The sequence below is a fragment of the Amblyomma americanum genome, chromosome 8 (assembly GCF_052857255.1).
Source record: "Amblyomma americanum isolate KBUSLIRL-KWMA chromosome 8, ASM5285725v1, whole genome shotgun sequence".
Lineage (NCBI taxonomy): Eukaryota > Metazoa > Arthropoda > Arachnida > Ixodida > Ixodidae > Amblyomma > Amblyomma americanum.
This window is the reverse complement of record NC_135504.1, coordinates 20213126-20234562: the sequence shown is the minus strand read 5'-3', so window position 1 is coordinate 20234562 and position 21437 is coordinate 20213126. Positions and strand designations below refer to the sequence as shown.

At 48.2% G+C, this 21437-nt stretch overlaps 1 protein-coding gene across 2 annotated transcripts in view; it reads left to right on the top strand.

Moving 5' to 3' along the window:
- mwh (multiple wing hairs) overlaps positions 1–21437 on the top strand; it is a 229857-nt gene that overhangs the window by 183272 nt on the left and 25148 nt on the right. For both annotated transcript variants that reach the window (XM_077634060.1, XM_077634059.1), the window contains exons 3-4: positions 256–503; positions 15479–15623. In XM_077634060.1, coding sequence (XP_077490186.1) covers positions 256–503; positions 15479–15623 — 393 coding nt within the window. The remainder of the gene's footprint in view (positions 1–255; positions 504–15478; positions 15624–21437) is intronic.

The window sequence follows — 21437 nt, the reverse complement described above, 5'->3', positions numbered from 1 at the left end:
ATATAGCATCTGTTAAATTCGCATCAATGCCTTACGTTATCGTGCAGTTTCTTGGCACCTCAGCACCGCATGATACAAAAGCCTTGTATACCTGTCTCCTTCCATCCGTCCGAGATTCACCAATGTAATCCGGACATTTAAAAAAAAAACCATGTGTCTTCCACAGATGATTCATGCGCAAACGACCACGTAGACTTTTGCAAGTCCACCAATACATTGTTGCGTGTATCTTACCTGTGTACTTTCTCCTCGCAGGCCAGTCCGAGGCCGCCCTACCTGACAGCCACGGACTACGTGTTCTACGTGAAGCGGCAGACGCAACGAGAGAACAGCCACCACAACAACCACCTCCACCACCAAAATGGCGGAGCAAACTGCCGCTCGGTGACGTCATCCGGTGGGGACCAACCTGCCCTCAGTCCGGAGGACGCCATGGTCGAGCTCACCAACTTCACCGAGCTGATGCGAAGGCTCAAGGAGGACCTGCGGTCTTCGTACAGCAGGTATTACGCGGTAGCGTGTACAGCTCGTTTGGTCGAAAAGCCGTCGGCGTAGTAGTAGTTGGCACAGCACGTCGGAAATAATCGGGGACTGCGTAAAAAGAAGATCGCATCATGGTGATCTTAGGCTCTAGTGGTTGATGATTGATTGGTGTGTGATTGACGATGACGAGTTAATGAAATAATTGAAATTAATTGATTAATTAAAAGATATTAAATTGGAAAAGGGCGGCTTCAAAGGTGTCAACAGGGTAAAGTTGTAGGCCAGTTGGTGCGACATTACGACTAAAAAGCCGCAACAGACGCAGGACAGAGGGAGAAGACAACACAGGGCGGTTGTGTTGTCTTCTCCCTCTGTCCTGCGTCTGTTGCGGTTTTTTAGTCATAAAGGTGTCAACATGCTCAGAATGAAAAACCAATGATTGGTGATGCTAATTAAGAAAATTTAGAGTGTGTAACTGATCAATTAATTAATTGAAACAATAGAAAGAAATGAAAAATTCGTTCAAAAGTGTCAAACTGCTCAGAATAGAAAGCCTAACCCACTACGCTGTCGCGTCATACCCTTAAGGCGGAGCTTAGGTGTCCTCTCTGACTTTTATGCTTTATTTTATATGAGGGATTCGACAAACGCTCTCCACTCTCGCGGGCTAACCACGCATGTTGGGATGCCGTCGCGTCCAGCGCTTATGGGTCGCCCACTGGTGTCAATAATCAACAAACGAATCGCGTTGTAACTGTCTTACTCTCGGCGGTCACCTCGACCGCACCGTGAGGGACTGAAAGAATAGAAAGCAAGAAAGAGGCGCTGCAGCGGTGGGCTCCGACATAATTTCGACTACCTGGAGATCTTTAACGCGCACTGACATCGCACAGCACACAAGTGCCTTTTGCGTTGCGTCTCCATCGAACACCGGCGCCACTGACGGCATTCAACCCGAGTCTTCCGGCTCAGTACCCGAGTGCGCTAAACACTGAGCTGCCGCGCTGGGTGTCCCTACTGTTCGGAAGCTGTGAGACTAAGCCTGAATGAGGACGAGGATGAGCAACAGGCCAATGCGGAGTAGTTGCCTTATTATGAATGGTTGCCTAAACTACGCGGGGAAGGGAGAGATGGAGTGCAGACGTTCAGAGAAGGAAGTGGTGGTACATACCAGGCAAGGTCCTGGGCCACCGTGGTGGCGTTCAGAAAATGTCACCTGGATGGCGCTAGTCCAACCTACTTGTGTACAGGTAGTCACTCTCCCTGAGGCTCATTGGTTTAGAAACACAGAGGTAATGTGACTGAATCTGCGGTCGAGATTATCGAAAGCCGAATGGGAGATTCGTGGCTCAAAAGCAGGCAGGTGACATACGGATACAAGTTCAGGATTAAAAGCTGGTCACGCGTAAAATCAGTAAGATGTAAAAGTAAAGAAAAATGGCGAATTTATCGATTATACCGTTACATTCGTCAGATTGGTTATAGAAATATAAAGAAAAAACACAATTTTTTTCCCTTGCCTAACGGCGCGGTTTGCGTGTCCAGTAAGATATGCGAGACAGGCGTCATTTCCTTTCCTTAAATTGTCCAACGGTCAAGACGTCGCGCCGAACGGGCGATGGCGTTCCGTGGACTCCTTGGCAACGCTGCAACACGCTGTAATTTTTAAAATCTTTTTTCTGCAGTCATTTTTCATTTTCTTTTCCTTTTGTTCACGTTTTGTATATATTTTAATTTTTTTGCGTTACGACTACATTATGATCAGTATGATATACGATTTCTATGATTTCTATGCTGTTGGGTACTTTTCCACTCGGAGTAGCATTCTATTTTAAGCTCGGGGTTTTTTTTCTGACGCCGCCGACGACGCAAAAATTTCCTTGGAGGGTAGAGGTATACAGCTTCGCTGTAAAATAACAAGCATCGTGGCGCCTGTAGCTTCTCCGTTTCAAAAGGGGAGGCTGCTAACATCCATCCATCTATGCGTATGTGCTCCACGACGGCCGGCTTGGACGCTTGAGAACCCCAGTCGGACCTTACCCAGTATTCCAGTGAAAAACCCAGTGAAGAACCAAGTGAAGAGCGTGGCGAAGAGCGCGGTTAAAAACCCGGTTAAAAACCCGGTGAAAAACCCGGTGAAAAAAAAAAGTTGCTGATGACCTAGCTCTGTTAGGACAGGATCACGGTGTAAGAATATTCTTGCGCCGTGGGCAGGATATACGTAGCGAAAGCGCGGCGACTTCTGAATCGGAAAAGTGCATTCACTAGATGCGTCTTATTCATTCTTAAAGGCCCCGCCGCGGTGGCTCAGTGGTTAGGGCGCTCGCCTACTGATCCGGAGCTCCTGGGCTCGAACCCGACCGCGGCGGCTGCGTTTTTATGGAGGAAAAACGCTAAGGCGCCCGTGTGCTGTGCGATGTCAGTGCACGTTAAGGATCCCCACGTGGTCGAAATTATTCCAGAGCCCTCCACTACGGCACCTCTTCTTCCTTTCTTCTTTCACTCCCTCCTTTATCCCTTCCCTTACGGCGCGGTTCAGGTGTCCAACGATAAATGAGACAGACACTGCGCCATTTCCTTTCCCCCAAAACCAATTATTATTATTATTATTATTATTATTCATTCTTAAAGCTTGAGCCGTCGTGGCGGAGTGGTGGCGTCTCCGCCTCAAACGCCAAAGTCCTGGTTCGATTCCGAGCCTCGGCACAGGATCTTTTTATTCATTGAGTGTGTGAGGGTTTCAGTGGCTCCCATGGATGCCGCCACCGAATGCGTTCGTTTTAAGCGCAGGCTCTGTTAAGGCGCGTTTATACTCCGTCGTAACGCGCCCTGCAGGGCGACGTCACGTCGGCCGAAGCGAGACCCTCTATACTACAACTGCACTTGACCGCCGACGCGTTCGGCGGATTCGGCGCACTCTGACCGCACTGGCGGAAACTTGGAGCACGTCTCTATTTCGCGCCGAGTGTGCCAGCCGCCGCTGGCCAGGCCAGACCGGTTCGGCTCAGCGGCGAGGCGCGCGTTGTGACGTCATGTGCCTCCTCAGAGCGCCGCCGCGTCGAAATCGCAAGTTCGCGGCCAGTAAAGGTTTCACTGTAAAATTCCTTTCTTTAACGCAGAACATATAACAGCCCGATGAACGAGCGAAAGCGAACACTTCGACCGGCTTCATAACATTGCAGAATCCCTGCGCGTTAAGAGTGATGATTTTAAGAGTAGTCATTTTGGAAATGAAAAATAAAACGAGCAGTTGTGATGTTTAGGCAATACAAAGCGCGCCGCGAACGGCAGCAAACCACCACCTCTTTTTCGGTACGGTCGGACCAGAGTGATTGAAAAAAATTTTTGAAGCGAAAAGCTTCACTACGCTAGTCAACACCTCGCTTCGCGCGAGCCGGCGTATGTCGGAGCACGAGTGACATCACGCACGGCGCAGGTAGCCGCCGCCCTCTCTCGCTCTCTAGTCACAACTGCGCATGCGCCACTATTAGCACCGAGCCACAGGTGTTCCGCCGCTGCCCAGCGCCGCGCCTCTCCTCAGAATCTAATTTTCAGTTTTCTCTTTCTTCTTTCCCTCTCTCCTTTATCCCATCCTTTACGGCGCTGTTCGGGTGTCCACCGAGATCTGTGAGACGGTTGCTGTGCCATTTACTTTCCTCAAAAACCAAAAACAAGAGAGCCGACGCTGTTCATAGACGTTGACAGCTTTGCAAAGGCCGTTCATTTTCACGAGAGGAAAGGCGCACAACCGGCTCCGTGTGTCAGTGGAGACCTCAATCCCGCAGTTCGCTTTGTATATCCTGGATTAGCTGAGCTAATCCACATTAATGTTTTGTTTACATATGTACACATGCCAAGGTTACCGGATATATCGACATTCACAAGTAGACATGACGTTAAGCTTTAAGGCGAGCCAATTAAAGAGATACCATTTGCCTGTGAGAAACACCTCGGAAAAAAAGGTAATGCTGCTGATTTCATTGACGGTCGTTCTCTCTCTATTAGGCTGTTCAGCGCGCTTAGCTGACCCAAGTTGTCTCTCAAGTTTTTTTTGTTAAAAAATACTTCCCACATACAGACGCTAACCGTGGTGAAGCAGAGTTATAACAGTTCGTCAGTTTCAAAGGCTTTTTAAACTAATATCTCTAAGCAATGCTTCTATAATGAAAAGAAAATTATTAGTGCGGCGAGTTTGGAACAAAAAGTTTATCAGAAAAAAATGCTTTAACACTCGGCTCTGCGTGGCCACCTTAACCGCGTCGTGAACGAAGGGAATAAGGTGGGATGGTGGTGGTGGTAGTGGTTTTATTAAAAATAATAGTAAAAAGGAAGGAAAAGATTTTTGCTAACCCCGGCATCTGCCATCGATACTGAAGCACCTGAGCTGGGGCAGCGGAAATAAAGGACAGCAGGCAGAATGGAGAAATGAAATGAAAGAGGTGAGGGGGGAGTGAAAATAGAGAAAGAGGCGCTGGAGTACAATTGCATCAGAAAAATTAATTGGTTTTTGGGAAAGGAAATGGCGCAGTATCTTTCTCATTTATCGTTGGACACCTGAACCGCGCTTTAAGGGAAGGGATAAAGGTGGGAGTGAAAGAAGAAAAGAAGAAAGAGGTGCCGTAGTGGAGGGCTCCAGAATAATTTCGACCACCTGGGGATCTTTAACGTGCACTGACATCGCACAGCACACGGGCGCCTTAGCGCTTTGCCTCCATAAAAATGCAGCCGCCGCGGTCGGGTTCGAACCCGGGAAAAAATTGGTTTTTGGGCAGAACATTTGGCAGTGGCTTAGCTCGGCTATACCGAGCTAAGCCACTAAGTTCATTTTATGCTTCAGAAATAAGCTCGGTTGTGACATTTAAGATGACTGTTCATTTAATTATCATTGTTTCCAAGAATTATGTAAAATATCTAGCGCACTCTCGGCAGTAAAAGCCCACTTCATGATCTACTTCATTCGGATAAAAAGAACAGTAGTAGGCTTTAGCCATTCACCGCGGCGGCTGCGTTTTTATGGAGGAAAAACGCTAAGGCGCCCGTGTGCTGTGCGATGTCAGTGCACGTTAAAGATCCCCAGGTGGTCGAAATTATTCCGGAGCCCTCCACTACGGCACCTCATTCTTCCTTTCTTCTTTCACTCCCTCCTTTATCCCCTCCCCTTACGGCGCGGTTCAGGTGTCCAACGATATATGAGACAGATACTGCGCCATTTCCTTTGCCCAAAAACCAATTATTATTATTATTATTATTATTATTATTATTATTTAGCCATTACGAAGTGCCTCGCTGGCGTACCGATGGCTGTTCTGTGGGGCATCGTAGGAAAAGCATTGCTCGCTTTTGCACATTGGTAAAACCTTCTGTTATGAGTGGTTTTTTGCGTAATTAGTGGCAGTAATTATAGGTTCCACGTTAGCAACTTCCTCACCGGCTGTGCGACTCCCCTTAGCTGTGTCTCAGTATCAGTTTCGACCTTCGCGCATTCTTGACCATTCTCTGCCATCGCACAGTGAGCGTGCGTACTGCCGCGCTCCTGTACTTGTAATTATTAAGGCCTTTCTTGACTCATGGGTGACGTGGACGGAAGTTGTAGACTTAAGTTGTCCGCACGAACTGCCAATCATAAGTTGTGTGGCAAATAAAACAAAAATGCAAAAGTTTATTAAGCAACAGTTATTAAGTAACGTATATGTAGTTAAATAAAAATAGCAAAAATTAAAAATAACGAAGAAGTAAAAGTAAATAAATAAATAAACATTAAAAGAAAAACAAAACGAAAAGAATAAAGAATGAAGGAAGAAAGAGGACAAGAAAAGACCTTCGCATTTGCGCTCATAAGCAGACCTCAACCCTGTCTTTTTAATGCGAAAGGTTCAGATGGCTATGGCCGCCGCGGTGGCTCAGGGGTTAGCGCGCTCTGCTACTGAGCCGGTGTACCCGGGTTCGATGAAGGCGAAACGCAATAGGCGCTTGTGTGCTGTGCAATGTCAGTGAACGTTAAAAATAATAATAATAATAATTGGTTTTTGGGGAAAGGAAATGGCGCAGTATTTGTCTTATATATCGTTGGACACCTGAACCGCGCCGTAAGGGAAGGGATAAGGAAGGGAGTGAAAGAAGAAAGGAAGAAGGAGGTGCCGTAGTGGAGGGCTCCGGAATATTTTCGGCCACCTGGGGATCTTTAACGTGCACTGACATCGCACAGCACACGGGCGCCTTAGCGTTTTTCCTCCATAAAAACGCAGCCGCCGCGGTCGGGTTCGAACCCGGGAACTCCGGATCAGTAGTCGAGCGCCCTAACCACTGAGCCACCGCGGCGGGGCCGTTAAGAATCCCCAGGTGGTCGAAATTATTCCGGAGCCCTCCACTATGGCACCTCTTCCTTTCATCTTTCACTCTCTCCTACATCCCTTCTCTTACGGCGCAGTTCGGGTGTCAGCCGAGATGTGAGACAGATACTGCGCCATTTCCCATTTCCTTTCACCAAAAACCAATTTTCATTTCAGGCTGGATTGTGACAGGGGTTCGGACCGATGACTTGTGCACCTTCGGTTGCATGCTTTAAGGCGTGGTTGAGGTGTCCACCGAGATGTCAAGACTTGAGCTACTGCGTCCTTTCCTTTCCTCAAAACACAGGCTTTCGCATTCCTCCATGAAAGCAGGGAAGTGCCCTCGGAACTTTTTCTGTGTACACGTGACAAAAATGACACAAATATGCATGCTTTCCTGCAGGAGCGCAATCCAAGCTCACCATGGATTAGAACGCAGCTTTTTTCGTTTATTGCATTTCACCTGCCCCGCCGCGGTGGCTCAGTGGTTAGGGCGCTCGGCTACTGATCCGGAGTTCCCGGGTTCGAACCCGACCGCGGCGGCTGCGTTTTTATGGAGGAAAAACGCTAAGGCGCCCGTGTGCTGTGCGATGTCAGTGCACGTTAAAGATCCCCAGGTGGTCGAAATTATTCCGGAGCCCTCCACTACGGCACATCTTCTTCCTTTCTTCTTTCACTCCCTCCTTTATCCCTTCCCTTACGGCGCGGTTCAGGTGTCTAACGATATATGAGACAGATACTGCGCCATTTCCTTTCCCCCAAAACCAATTAATAATTAATAATAACATTTCACCTCCATTGAAATGCTGCGGGGATTCGATCCCACTACCTTGGACTCAGCCGCCGATCGGCATTGTAACCTTGTCTTAGATAGAGTTTTCTGATTTTTATGTGGAGAGAGGCTAAAATGACAAGCTTATAGCGCTGAATATTGTCTCCCAACAATCTTTCATTGCGCTCAGTGTCAGTGCTAGCATGCTACGTCAAGTGCGTAACTGATTAACTGGATGACTCCCCCAACCTGCACCTCACGACCCTCACGCCTCCTCTTTATACCGCTTCGCGGGAGCAAATTTTGAGCTCCAGGGAGGCCACCTCAATGTCATTGGTCATGTATTAATTAACTTCCAATTAGTGAGACATTAACAGCGTTGCTATGAACTGTCTTTAATTTCTTACGCAGTGAATCACAAGAAAGCAAGGATTTATGTGGTTGAAATTAGGTTGAAGAATTTACGTGGTTGAAATTAATACGGAACCCTCTCTACCGCGCCTCTTTCTCTTCTTTTTTCTTTCATTCCCTCCTTCGTCATTTCTTTCAAAAATTTTAATAATTAATAATAATAACTGTTTTTTTTTGGTGGAATGGAAATGGCGCAGTATCTGTCTCATATATCGTTGGACACCTGAACCGCGCCGTAAGGGAAGGGATAAAGGAGGGAGTGAAAGAAGATAGGAACGAATAGGTCCGTAGTGGAGGGCTCCGGAATAATTTCGACCACCTGGGGATCTTTAACGTGCACTGACAGCGCACGGGCGCCTTCGCGTTTCGCCTCCATAAAAACGCAGCCGCCGCGGTCGGGTTCGAAAATTTTAAATTAATTTTTTGAGGTAAGGAAATGGCGCACTAGTATTCTCACATACCTCGGTGGACAACCGAATCGCGCCGTAAGGGAAGGGAGGAAGGTCTGAGTGAAAGAAGAGAGAAAGAGGTCCCACGCCATGGTTGAGGTGTCCGCTGAGTGTTAAGGCAGTTATTACGCCTGTTCCTTTCCCCCAAAACCAGTTTATTTTCTAAAGACAATTCGACACGAAAATTTTCACGTCGTTCTTTGCAAACTCGTGACGTCAAGACAGAAAAGTACTCCGCGAGCACATTTTTGAAAGGAGAGGGGAGCAATTTTGTTTGTGAGAATCTTGAAGGTGAAATCCCTCCGCTATACATTTCCAACTGCGATCAGTGTGCCGAGGTTTCTTGACGTCACGACAGACGTCACGACTATGAACCAACCCCCTAGCGGCGGAAAAAATATCCAAATTTTAACACGCGGCTTTTGCTGATGAAGAAATGTTGATCGAGCCACAAAACAACAAGCAATCAAATTTTACCAAAAACAAACACTGAACGGAATTGTACTCACTGCGCTGATATATAGTATCCCTCTCACAAGGAGTAGTTTATGGGGCGGGGGAATCACGTTACCAGCCTTTTTGTTGATTGATTGATTGATTGATTTACGTCCTTTATTAATGGCCTTTATGCGCACATTGCACGAGGCACATGTGCGGGGGTACGTAGCCCTTAGATGCGACTGCGGCTGAAGCGGATCATGGTTCGGTCACCTTGAAGTGCCGTGCTGCCAGGCTCAATCATGGGATACCCAGTAGTTACATCCTCTCACCTGGCCGGAGTTTTCCTGCAACTGTGGAAGTTTGCGAATGTTGGAGCGCTCCTCACATTGCTCTTCATATGTTCACACTAACTCTAGCCTTCCGTCCTGAAGCTAAAGGTTGTGGGTTCGATTCCAACGAATAAAGCGTCCCCATTTTCATGGGCATACAAATAATTGAGTTAACCGAAACTACTGGAAACGCTAGAAGGACCATACGCCGTAATCGGAGCGCTCCAGGCGGCCATCTCTCCCGGAAATCTGTATGCGTCTTCGAGGTATGAACCCAGTAATTACCAAATTATAAGTATTTCTTGTCGGAATTCAAGTAAACTTCCGCCTACCATTTCCTGGTCTTGCCGAGCATATATGGACGCAGGCCTGCATCTTTGCCGCGCTATAGCTACATGTCGATTTATGGACCGCACCTTCAAGGGTATGCCGCTATCTCTCAAAATTCTAAGCCGTAATAGAGGCGTCGCTATCGCGAGCAAGACTTTCCTACACCGCGAGTAAGAAAAGCATAAAATAATTGCCACATAGAAAGGAGCGGAAGCTATGGGAGCACCACTCCATCGTCTTTTATTCGGCGACCACATCCTTTCCCGTTTCCTGGAGCTCTGGGAGGCTCGCCTGCAGATAGTCGGCGCTTACACAGCCCTCTCAAGATTCCTTTTTCCGTTAATGCGCACGCTTTCGCCTATTGCATTCTACATCCCGAGTCCCCCTACCCCCTCTCTAATCGACTTCCCTTATTCAGACTTCCTTCTCTGAATGCTTCTTTGGCCGCGGCTACGATGTCCAGTTCGTATACGAAAGTGCGGCGCCGGCCGCTCTCTGTACGCCTTAATTCCTTCCTGGCTCGCCTCGGCTTGGCTCGGCCGGACGCGTAAGCGCATAGTTGTCTCGAGGCGCTGTCGACGCCGAGGACATCCTCGTTCCGGCTCGCTCATTCAAGAAGCGAGCCCGGGGGCGTCTTTTCCGCCTTCTTTGCGGGCGTGGGAAAGAAAACCGAAAGTTGGGGGCTCGGGGTGCGGAAAAGAAGAAGGCATTTGGGTCGCATTGGTGTTCTACACTTGAGCGTACGCTGAGGAACGCCGACACACAAAAACGCATAGAAATAGGTATACGCTCTTCGGACGTATCGATGTCATTCGGATTCGGCGGGTGTGTACCTGGTTATGCGATACGGAACGGGGCGCACGTTGTTATAGACGCCGTGCTCTCCTTGTTACTCAATGCGATTTTGGGACCGGTTTTTAAGGTGGCATGAATGGATAAATGCACAAGCGGAAGCTCGTTACGACACGCTGTGGAAACCGTATCGCAAGAGCGGAGGTATAAGTGGTGGCTGGTTTTGACTACACGTCTGTGCTGTGCTATGTTTAACCCATACAAAAATGTCCTATGGCCGGCTATAGAATTTTGGCCCAAATAGCTACAGACCTTTCCTATTTCTGTCTATAGCTGTCTATACAGGCTGATATATTTTTCTATAGAGAGCTTAAGACAATTGTATTGTTCCAAAGCTATAGCTTTAGTGGCATAGATTTTTCAATAGCTGGCAATAAGCACCTCTATGGGTGCTTATAGACGTTCATAAAAGGCCATAGACGGACACAGCTTCTTCCATAGACGCCCATAGGACTTTTTTGTATGGGAAAGGGCCTCGTGGAAGGCGAGACGAGAGCGGCGATTTGCTGCTGGCATAGTTCAGACTGCGTTCGTGCTAGCAAATCTTGAGCGTAAGGAGCGATTGGGGATCTTGTATGCCTTGAGTTTATTTTTGCTGGACAACACGCGCAGGTTTATGTTATGTTTATATTGCAATCAGTAGGACCATTCCTACTCTGCTAGCACGCACATTACTGCTTTTTTTCATACAATTTTCATTTTTCTCGCTCAGTGATCAGTTGAGAATAACAAAACTTTCGGGGACACTTACGCCACCTTAAGAGTGGAATGCGATATAATTAAATTTCAATCAAGGAGTAATTACTCATTGGCATCCACCCAAGCGCAGCCATATGCTACGAAGGAAAGCTACACAGCTTCCTCATAAACATCGTAGTAAAATCCGTCCTGGTCCGGGGTTCGAACTCCGCACCACCGCTTCAGCTTAGCAGTAGCTGTATCAACTGAGCTAACTGGGACGGCTAGCATATAGTAGGGCGAGAGCGAATCGATCAATAGCTCGAAGTGTGAGCAGCTGTTGGTCAATTTCACATCTGTCACAGGTACTGTTGCAACTTGCGTGCATTTTTACGTCAGTTTGTTTGCATTTAACTTTCCGTCAACCGCCACACTCGAACTGCTAGCTGCTTTAGCAGGTCATCCTCTATGCGTGACGGTGCCGGAATGTGAGTGCATCATGTGTCAGTTTGGAAACAAGGTTGCTCTCAACCTGGCACGCCGGTTGTGACAACACTACAAGTTTACGCGACCTCTCGCGGTCAATCATTAACTTATTGGCAGGGTACCCAAGAACCGGTGGCCAGGTTGCCACCTGCCCCGGTGGGCAGGTTGTGATGACGTCACAAGGCCACGAGACCTCTCTCTACCAGTCAGATTTCGTGACATGAATGGCGGAATTCGCTGCTGACGTGAATTCTAATGCTACGGCACTAAAATTACCAGCGCAACGTTTAGAAATAGCAATAGAACAGTGTGTTAGAGAAGAACTGCAAGTTGGTATCTGTTGCCTGGAGGGGGGAATGGACTTGTGCAGCGTAGGCAGCGCACACAACAGGTAACCAGTTGTCTTTTATAACAGGAAGAAAGGAATAGCCGGAGGCAGCTTGATAGTATGATGGGGAGATGAGATGAGGGAATTTTTTAGGGATAGGGTGGTCGCGGCTTGCGCAGGAAGTGCTAGAGATGCCGGAAAAGGCGTTTGTCCTTCAGTTGGCGCTAACTCGAGCGATGATTTAGCAGAAAGTTAGCGCTTGTGTATGCGCGCCGTCTTTCTGTGGTTGTCTATGTTTGCGCTATAACTTTTTAATAAGTCATTATGCGTCAGCTCTCCCACATTTAATGAATCGACCGATGGTGACGCTGACGTCACTGGGAAGAAAAATAACGACAGTATAGGGTTCAAAAGCAGCCTTAAGAACGACCACGGGACATCATAAATGCATGGCTCTGTGCGTTACCACAGCAGCGGGCGAACCCAGCACCCTTGCATACATACATACATACATACATACATACATACATACATACATACATACATACATACATACATACATACATACATACATACATACATACATACATACATACATACATACATACATACATACACACACACACACACATAGGTACATACATACATACATACATACATACATACGTACGTACATACATACATACATACATACATACATACATACATACATACATACATACATACATACATACATACATACGTACATACATGCATGCATACATACATACATACATACGTACATACATACATACATACATACATACATACATACATACATACATACATACATACATACATACATACATACATACATACATACATACATACATACATACATACTTACATACATACATACATACATACATACATACATACATACATACATACATATTTTATTTTTTCCAGAAATTGGAAAGGTATCCTGAGCTAAAAGCTATGAGCTTGATTAGGCCAAGGAGACCCAATACATGGCAGTATAGCGTGCGCTTACAAAAAAGAGATAAATAAACATTCACCCAAAAAGTTCACAGACGAAACTGATCTATACTATGTCCATAGCATACACACAGCATTTAGCCTACATGATGGATATCACAAAAAGATAGATCTCACACAAAGCAAAACAGCAACAAAAGAGTAATAACATCAACGTGAAATTCAATGTGAAATGTCGCTAACCGAACAAAAATAGCAGTAGAAATCATATATTAGCAAAATAGGAATGCAGCTGCTTGACACTGTATTTATGAATAGAATAGTGTTTGTTGAGCGCAACAGGAAGGTTATGGGTCAAGGACTGATGTTTATAGAAACTTCGAAAGCGCGGGATTGCCCATTTGTATGTGTTTCTTGTGTTTATGTTTGAATTCGTAATGCGCTGTTTTAAAGACGCCAACAAAGCTCTAGTGCTATACTGCTAGACGCAGCGGGTGTGCTTTGAGTTGTCCCACACCTAACGGTCGCGTATCTTTCAGTCTTGTGGCCTGCAGCCGGCACTAGCTCGTGGTCTAAATCGACCGTGAACCCACTTTGATTTCTCCAGAACCATTCCGATTTCGAAACAAAGCTGCAGCCCAGACCAGCTGCATCACGCATTCGTGACCCGCTTCTTGACGGGTCTTAATTCATCATGCCGCACTGTGCTCTTTTTTTCCTTTAAAAATATCGCTCTCCCCATACATTTTTCTTCCTGTGGCATTCGCATTGTACAGAACCTTGCGCACGGTTACAAATAACTCGCGCTACGCAACAACTGTCACCAGAACAAATGATCCCGAGCCACGCGCGAACTCTTGATGGTTCAGATATCCTGGCGGATGGACACGGTAAGGCCTCCCGTGCTACACAGTTCACCGCACCAATCGTTGACAAGCGATTTCTCGCAGAACCTCGCCCAAACAAACGTCGCTGCCCACCTACTTTCCACACAAAAGTGCACGGGCTCGGGTGGACGCGCTTATAAATCACCGCGCGTGGAACCTTTTGTCTCCCGTCTCTGGGCCTTCAGACAGTGAGGTATGCGCGCCCTATAGCGCGGCATTCGCCACATGCAGCGCCCCACCATTTGTTAACCCTAAAACCGCTGCCGACGGCGCGCCCCCTAATGGCGAACTCATTGTCTCCGCTTATGCACTCCCCCCGTTTCCTAGCCTTCAACTTCCTGTTTGCCTTTCTCACACGCGTCATGTCGCCGAACAGCACGAACCTCCTTCGGGCCCTTGGCGCTGTTGTCCTTCACGTGTGCATGTTTACTTTTTTTCGCGCTTTTTCCTGGCGACCGTGCTAATTGAAGCGTCGTTTCCGGGTGCGACGCAACGACCGACTTCCTCCAATAGTTCCCAGGGCGGAAACACGCTTAGTGTCCTTCAAAGGTAACGTGTCGCAACGCTTGTCTTTCTTCCTCGAAGTCTGGACGTCGCTTACGTCAAAGCCTGAACGGAGAGCTATAAGAAGGTCGGGTACAAATGTTGAAGGAACGCGTTACTTTGAGGCGTTCATTACTTCACAGATCGTAAGGAAGCAGTTCTTTTCTTCCAAAAATAAAAAGAAAGTAAGAACTTTGTTACAGCCCGGCCGCATTTCGCGTTCGTCACGGCTCATTAGCTGCGGGCGGTGACGGAAGGAATTCGAGACTCATTCACACCATCTTCTACGCCCAAGCTTGTAGGCAGCGACAGACTCCACTGGCGGAAGGCACAAGTTGCAATGAAGGAAGCATCGATTCTCGACGGTCCTGTTTGAGTACATAATTTTTTTCGCATTCATTTTTCCAGTCCCACGGTATACACATACCTCAGCGCACTCCTCAGAAACCCTCCAGCTTGGGCAGTCACATGACAAGGCAGTTCCCAAGCAGAAGGGAACACGTCGCAGCATAGTTTCCACGCGTTGGCCTTAAGTGTGGCGGCTCGCAGTCTTGGTGTTGCTTCCTTGTACATTGGCGATGATGTTTGCTTCGCTGAGAGCTAGCCTCTGCAAGAGACACTTGCTGCAAATAGCTCGCATGCTCTAACGTGTAGAAGACGTTAACGATGCTCGTGGGATGGTACCTTTTCAGTCGGCTCGGTAAAGCCCGGGCTTGCTTACTGCGCACCGACTTCAACAACTTCCGTCGAGAAATTCGGCTTAGTACCGGGGTTTGTACAATGTGTTGCAATGTAGCGAATATGGAAGGGTGACTGCTAATACGCGGAAACGGGTCGCATTAACCATGCACTGCTGGTGCCCCAAATGACGCGATTGAATTACGTTTGGCATCGTATAATTTGTCATTCAGTTGTAACCTGTAGGCACCTCGTTATTAGTCGTCGTCAGTGGCACCGATAATGACTAACTCTCTTGTTGTGTCGTGTCGTATCGTGACGTGTCGTGTCGTGTCGTGTGGTGTCGTGTGGTGTCGTATCGTGTCGCGTTGTGCTGTGTTGTGTTTTATGGCACATAGGCAACTAAGGCCATCATGCGGCAAGCTCAACCAACTCGGTTGTATTACTAAACGCGTGCATTTCCGGTTCATTTATATGCTCATCGCATGTTATCTCCTGCTCCAGCTTCGTGGAGGAGTTCGTGAGTGAGCCGAATGATGGCGTCACTCTCCTGCTGGACCTGCTGAAGACGTACCGCAAGAGCACGGGCGTCGACCATGGCCGCTACGCTTCCACCAGGGCGCGCCAACAGCAGGCCAAGAAGGCGCAGGTAGGCACATGTATCTCTGCCCTTCCTCCGCGCATGCGTCGTGCGTCCTGCACGAGAAGTACTCGCACAAAACGTGTTATAACGCGCCAGCTCGTATCTACATATTCAGTCCAATGCGCACGAGGCGTTTCATGCACTGCGTTGGAAAAAAATTGCAGCGAATGCGGTTTTTCAGTGGAAAATTTGTCACTTGTAGAACCCCCCCCCCCCCCCCTTTAATATTCGCATCTGCCTTGAAGTTCGCCCCCTCACAGAGATGATTTTCATTTCCTGATTTCTGAAGAGGGAAGAGGGTGGAAAGTATGTTTTTCGTTTCTTCTCTTCCTTTCTTCTTTCACTCCCTGCTTTATCCCTTCCCTTACGGCGCGGTTCAGGTGTCCAACGATATATGAGACAGATACTGCGCCATTTCCTTTCCCCTGAAAAACCAATTATTAATTATTAATTATTAATTATTACTCTTTTGTCATGCCTTCATGCCTACAATCACATTCTATCCCAAAACACCAATGCACCGGAAAGTTTCCGGGAACGACCATCACTGCATTGGCGGCCACTTATATAATGACAGATTACCCCGTCTTCTTGCGCGAAATAATAGCCAACCAGAACAAATAATCGACATCCTGCCGGGATATAATCGAGTGGATACCAGAGGGAGGGAAACGTAGAAGGAGGGATGGGAGACAGAAACTGTTGTGGGGGCTCCCAAACAGACTTAAAATTAGTTTGCCCCTAGCCCATGTCGCTATTGGTATTTAGGGAATGTCAGACAGGCGGAAGATATGGTCGTTACATACGCTGGGTTACGGTGTCTACGGCTCTGCCAGGACAAGGCAGGTGTGGGGTCATTGGGATAGGCTTTTACTCTGCAGTCGACGTAACATGGCTGATCGTGACGATGATTGCTTTTTAACACCGAGTTTATGGTACGGCTACGCTTATTCTGTCTGCTGGTGTCATGCGTCTCGACATCTTTGCAAAGACCATGGCCCTTGGGAGGCTTCCAGAAAAGTGAGGGGGGAGAGGGGTCTGTTTGTCTGCAGACAACCTGCACCGTCAGCCCGGGGTATGCTTTATTAACAGCTAAATATGTAAAAGCTAAGAACAAAATACTTCTGCCCTTCCGCATTCATGTATTACGTCAAGCGCTAGACATTTATCATTAATAACAAGTTAAACCAACAACAACACCTGTCTTAGCTGCCCCACCCCTTGCCGGGAGTTGGCTCAGAGCAACATATACCATACTCGCGACAGTCACCCCACCATGTGCGTAACTCTACGTAATCGTAGGGAAGAAAACAAGGAAAGAAGACGCATGACACAGAGACAGAAATACGACGCGAGAGGCTTTTTATTTTCGTGTTCTTTCCTGGCTCTAACGCTAACCGCACGTGTAATTGCGCGATTACGTTACGCGCCGCGCGGGCTTAAGGGGTCAAAGGTCGCCACGGGTCACATCCCTCAACTCACAGTCCTCGGCGGACGTAGATTAATTCACGGCGCTGGGCATGAAGAAAAGAATGGACAGAGAAGGAGCCTAGCAGTTCGTCGTAAGGAGCGGAGAAAAGGTGTACATCCTCAACTATGGCAACGCAGTCTTTCTAGGATCACCGTCCCGCGCTTCTCCCTTTTCTTTTTTTTTGTTTTATCCTTTTTTTTTGTCTCTATAGTCCTTTCTGTGTTCTGTTCTTGAAACCTCCCGAAGTTGCCGTGGTTCCTTTCTTTCTTTTATTCCTTCTTTCTTTCTTACTTCCTTTCTTACTTTCTTTAGTTCTTTCTTTCCGCTGCAGCCTACGGTAGTTGTGGAACTTGCTTTTTTTCTTTTAGTTCTCTCACGTTCAAGCACGCATTTTCCCTTTGTTGTGCAGGCTCTGCTGCTCGCGTGTAATGTCCTCCATGGGAGGCGCTTAAATTTGGCACCCACCGCTAGGCGAGCATAGATGCGCGCTTTCGTGCCTTTGTTTGGGTGCGCTATAGCCGCGAAGAACGTCAAAAAAGAAAACAAGAAAATTCCAGGCCCGTTTCTTGGCGTCAGTAACGAGCTTTAAGCGTGAGAAAGACCGTATACGGGCTCCTCTGCCGTATAGTTGAGTTTTTTTTTTCTTTCTCTGACTTAGGCCTAACAATGGCGCCTTGAGGCTAGCTTGTTTGCGGTTCTGCGCTCGTCCCGTTGCTCGATTGTTGAATGCCCCGCTGCCCACGGCCCTGTGGGTCAAAGTGAACTCTCTCGGGGCACCCCTTGACAATATGCTAATTCGCTGGCATTGTGGCCCGCTGGCTGAGTTTGGTGACACTGATGATGACGAATTAGGCTTTGTCCCACCGTCAGCCAGCCGAGCGTTTGTGATGAGTGCTCAAGGAGGAGGTGCTGACAGAGAAACTGCATACGCTGGTTCTAATTAGTTCCCTTAATACGTGTCGGCCGTGTACTTCTGTGTTTAGGCTCTTTGGGATTGCGGGCCCTACAGGCCAGTTACCGCGCGTCTGACAGGTCAACGCCACGCAAGAGAGTGAAGAAGATTCGCTGGCCTTAATTAATAGTTCGCTGTTGAGCGCAACTTCCTGGAGATTGTTCGCTATAACGAGATTGCACACGCGAACAATTCATGAGGGCCTGGATACCACCTTGGCATGCATGCGATGCTGCCCGATTCCAGCGAACACGTATAGCAGCCAGTTAGGCTATGTTAATGAAGAACTAAACTATCCAAATGCAACTCAAGAACGAAGTGGAGAACGCCCCTCAAAGGAGGCCCTCCAGACAATAGCGTCGACGGGTTGTCGTGACGTTGTGCTTAACCCGCTAAATGTGTGGCTAATATCCTTGATTCTGCAAGACTCGGGGTGTCACGCTAGCAGTTGCAATAGGTTTAAGCCCGACGTCATGACAATTAGTCGACGCCATTGGCTGGAGAGCCTCCTTTGAGGAGCTTCTGCTCGGCGGATAGTTTGCGGGTTATTACAGGTATACCCTCGCCAAGTTATGCTTAGAACTCTTGAAACACATATACAAAGAAAAGTTTTAAAGTCAAACGCTTAATGCTTGTCAGTGCGAAGATGGTGGGTAACACCTCAATTTACCAGTAAGGTACCCAGCAGCTTACCCTGACAGAGCTTGATGCCGGCGTGCTTCGGCGTTGGGAACGTTTTCCACAGACTTTCTCGTGAAAGTAAATGCAGCACCAATAATGCGTACTATTCAACGCCACTTTCTTCTTCGTACGCTCACAAAGCCATTGCATACGCCTTCTCACTTCGCAGGGTAATGCAGGTGTAGAATCACGCCACTGTTGAGACGCGTACGAGTGTATGTGTCTTGTCTTAAGTTTTTCTTTTTGCGCGTTATCTTTCTCACGCGGACCCTGAAATAGAGACGCGTAAAAAGGACCACCCAAGACGAAAGACCAGTGCCGCCCCCAAACGGTGTGAGCTATGGAGCACTGGCTGCATCGACGAAGCTAGCCGCCGTGCTGCACCGAAGACGCAAATAGTGGGACGACTACTGCAAGTGTCGCCGTCGTACATAGACAAGAGCAGCAACGACAACAGCGTAAACAACAGACGCTCCGAAAGAGAACAACCCAAACAAACACCTTCGCGGGACTGCGAATTGTCCACGGACGTAACGTCGACGGCCATGTCGTGGCAACTTTGAGTCCAGCCTCATTGTTCCCTCTTTCCCAATTCCCCTTCCCCGCGAAATGGGAAACGGTCGCGCGTGTTCGTCATGGTTACTTTTCCGCCGCTGCACGGCGCTGGTTCCCGAAGCAGGCGATGAGGACGCCACCAGCGACGTGTGTGTCCAGCTGCGGCGCCTGCACCCCCAAATACCGTATATACCCGATTCTAATGCGCACCATTCTGGTACGAAAGGCGAGCCTGGGAACTGAATACGCGTTACAGTATAATTACAAAAATAAAAGCTGGCTACGAAGACAGAAAAGTTGTAGTAACTGTCTCACCTAGAATCCATCACTGTGTGTGCGGAAAATGCACAGCACACGAGCGCATTTCGTCTCCGTAGAAATACAGCCGCTGGGGGCCGGGATTCGGCCTCGCGACCTCGGGTTCATAGCCGAACGCTGTAACCACTTAGCCGCCGCGGAGGGCATAACCGGGCTCAAAAACAGAGAGCACGCTAACAACAGCCCCATCATCACTGCTTATAACACAACTGCGATTCAGCATTTCTTAATTGCTAACTGGAATTTTGTTGACAGTTCGGCCGAACTACCTCGTTGGGCTATGCGCTAATATCCCTCGTCGTCATTCATTGCTATAGTCGGATACAACTCAAGAATGAAGCGGCTTTTCCCCGTCAAAGGACCCCCTTCCAGCCAATGGCGTCGGTTGATTCTCATGACCCTGGTATTGTGACAAAGCAGGGAGGGGTGGATGAAAGGGAACCTGCTTTGTCACGCTAGCAGGATCATGAGAATCGGCCGACGCCATTGGCTGGATGGGGGTCCTTTGACGGGGAAAAGCCGCTGCGTGCTTGATATAAGTATACCAGCGCAGCACAGCAAAAGACACAATGAAGACAAGAGGACACACAAGCACTCTTGACTCTTGAGCTGTATCTGACTGTAGCAGACTGAGCATCCTTGCTGCAATGCAAGCGCTAATATGTCTGCGGTGTCTACGAAGCTTTATCTCTACGACCTTGCAGAGAACAACAAGGTGTGCTACGCAGACGGTCAAAAATAATTTCAAAAGATCTACAAGGACTGACGTGAAAACTGAAATCAACGCCGCTTCAAGGCCCTGCTTCAAAATATTCGTTCTCTGTTTTCACGACCATAACGAACACTAGCTGCGCGTTAGTATCGGGTAATCACGGTATACTCGTCCGGGCCGTCGTCTGCTCCGGCTGTTTTCGTCGTCTGCTAACTGGGGCGCTGCGCCGCCATCTTGGGACGAGGTTCCCGCGCCATTGTTGCGCTCGGCTAAGCTGCACACACCTGAGCGCCTCCGTTTCACGGTGTAAATTGAGCGGCGCACCTTTTTTTGTATTTTTTTGTTCTGTTTTCGAGCCGCGTACAACAGCGCCTCGGAATACGGGATGCGCGCGTTGCGTGAGCGCCGCCATTTCAGGAATGCGAAATCTCGGCTCCGGCAGGCTATCTTTCGGGTTTTTTTCTTTTTTTTTTTTTTACAGTGCCGGCATGCATGCACGGCGAGCTTGTTGAGACGGGAAATCGTGCCTGTTTTTGCCCAATTCCCACACGGCTATTCCTGTGGCCGGTTCACGGGTTTCCTCGGCTATAGGCGCAAAGAAAATCTCTCTAACGGAAAGCAGCGGAGTTCGTTTTGCCGGTGATGGCTATGCGGAAGGTGACGTATGACTTTTGCCACGCGCGATGCGCGGTGATTTGCATGGCGCCTGCTTATGAGCGCCAGCCAAAGAGTAAAATAAGGACAGGAAGGTTACAAAGAGGCGGGAACGTTTGGCCGTAGTACAACACGGAAAGGAACATTTAAAAGGTAAAGGATAACTGAGAAGTTGGCGCCAAGCTCGCTCTTATACACGCGGCTAAAGAGGTCACGTGACGGAGATGGGTGGTCCGTCACGTAGACCTTTTGTATTGTTTACACTGTTAAATCAGTCCAAAGTCAAAACTCGGGTCAAAAGCTTTGCACATTTCTTTTTATGACAGGCGTTCACCTTTGTGCAGGTGTGTAAGAACAGTTCTTATCAAGCAGGCGTGTTCGTGACGGTTCACTTTTGACTGAGCTGCGCTGGCCCAAAAGACGCGGGTTCGATCCCGGCCGCGGCGGTCGAATTTCGACGGAGGCGAAATTCTAGAG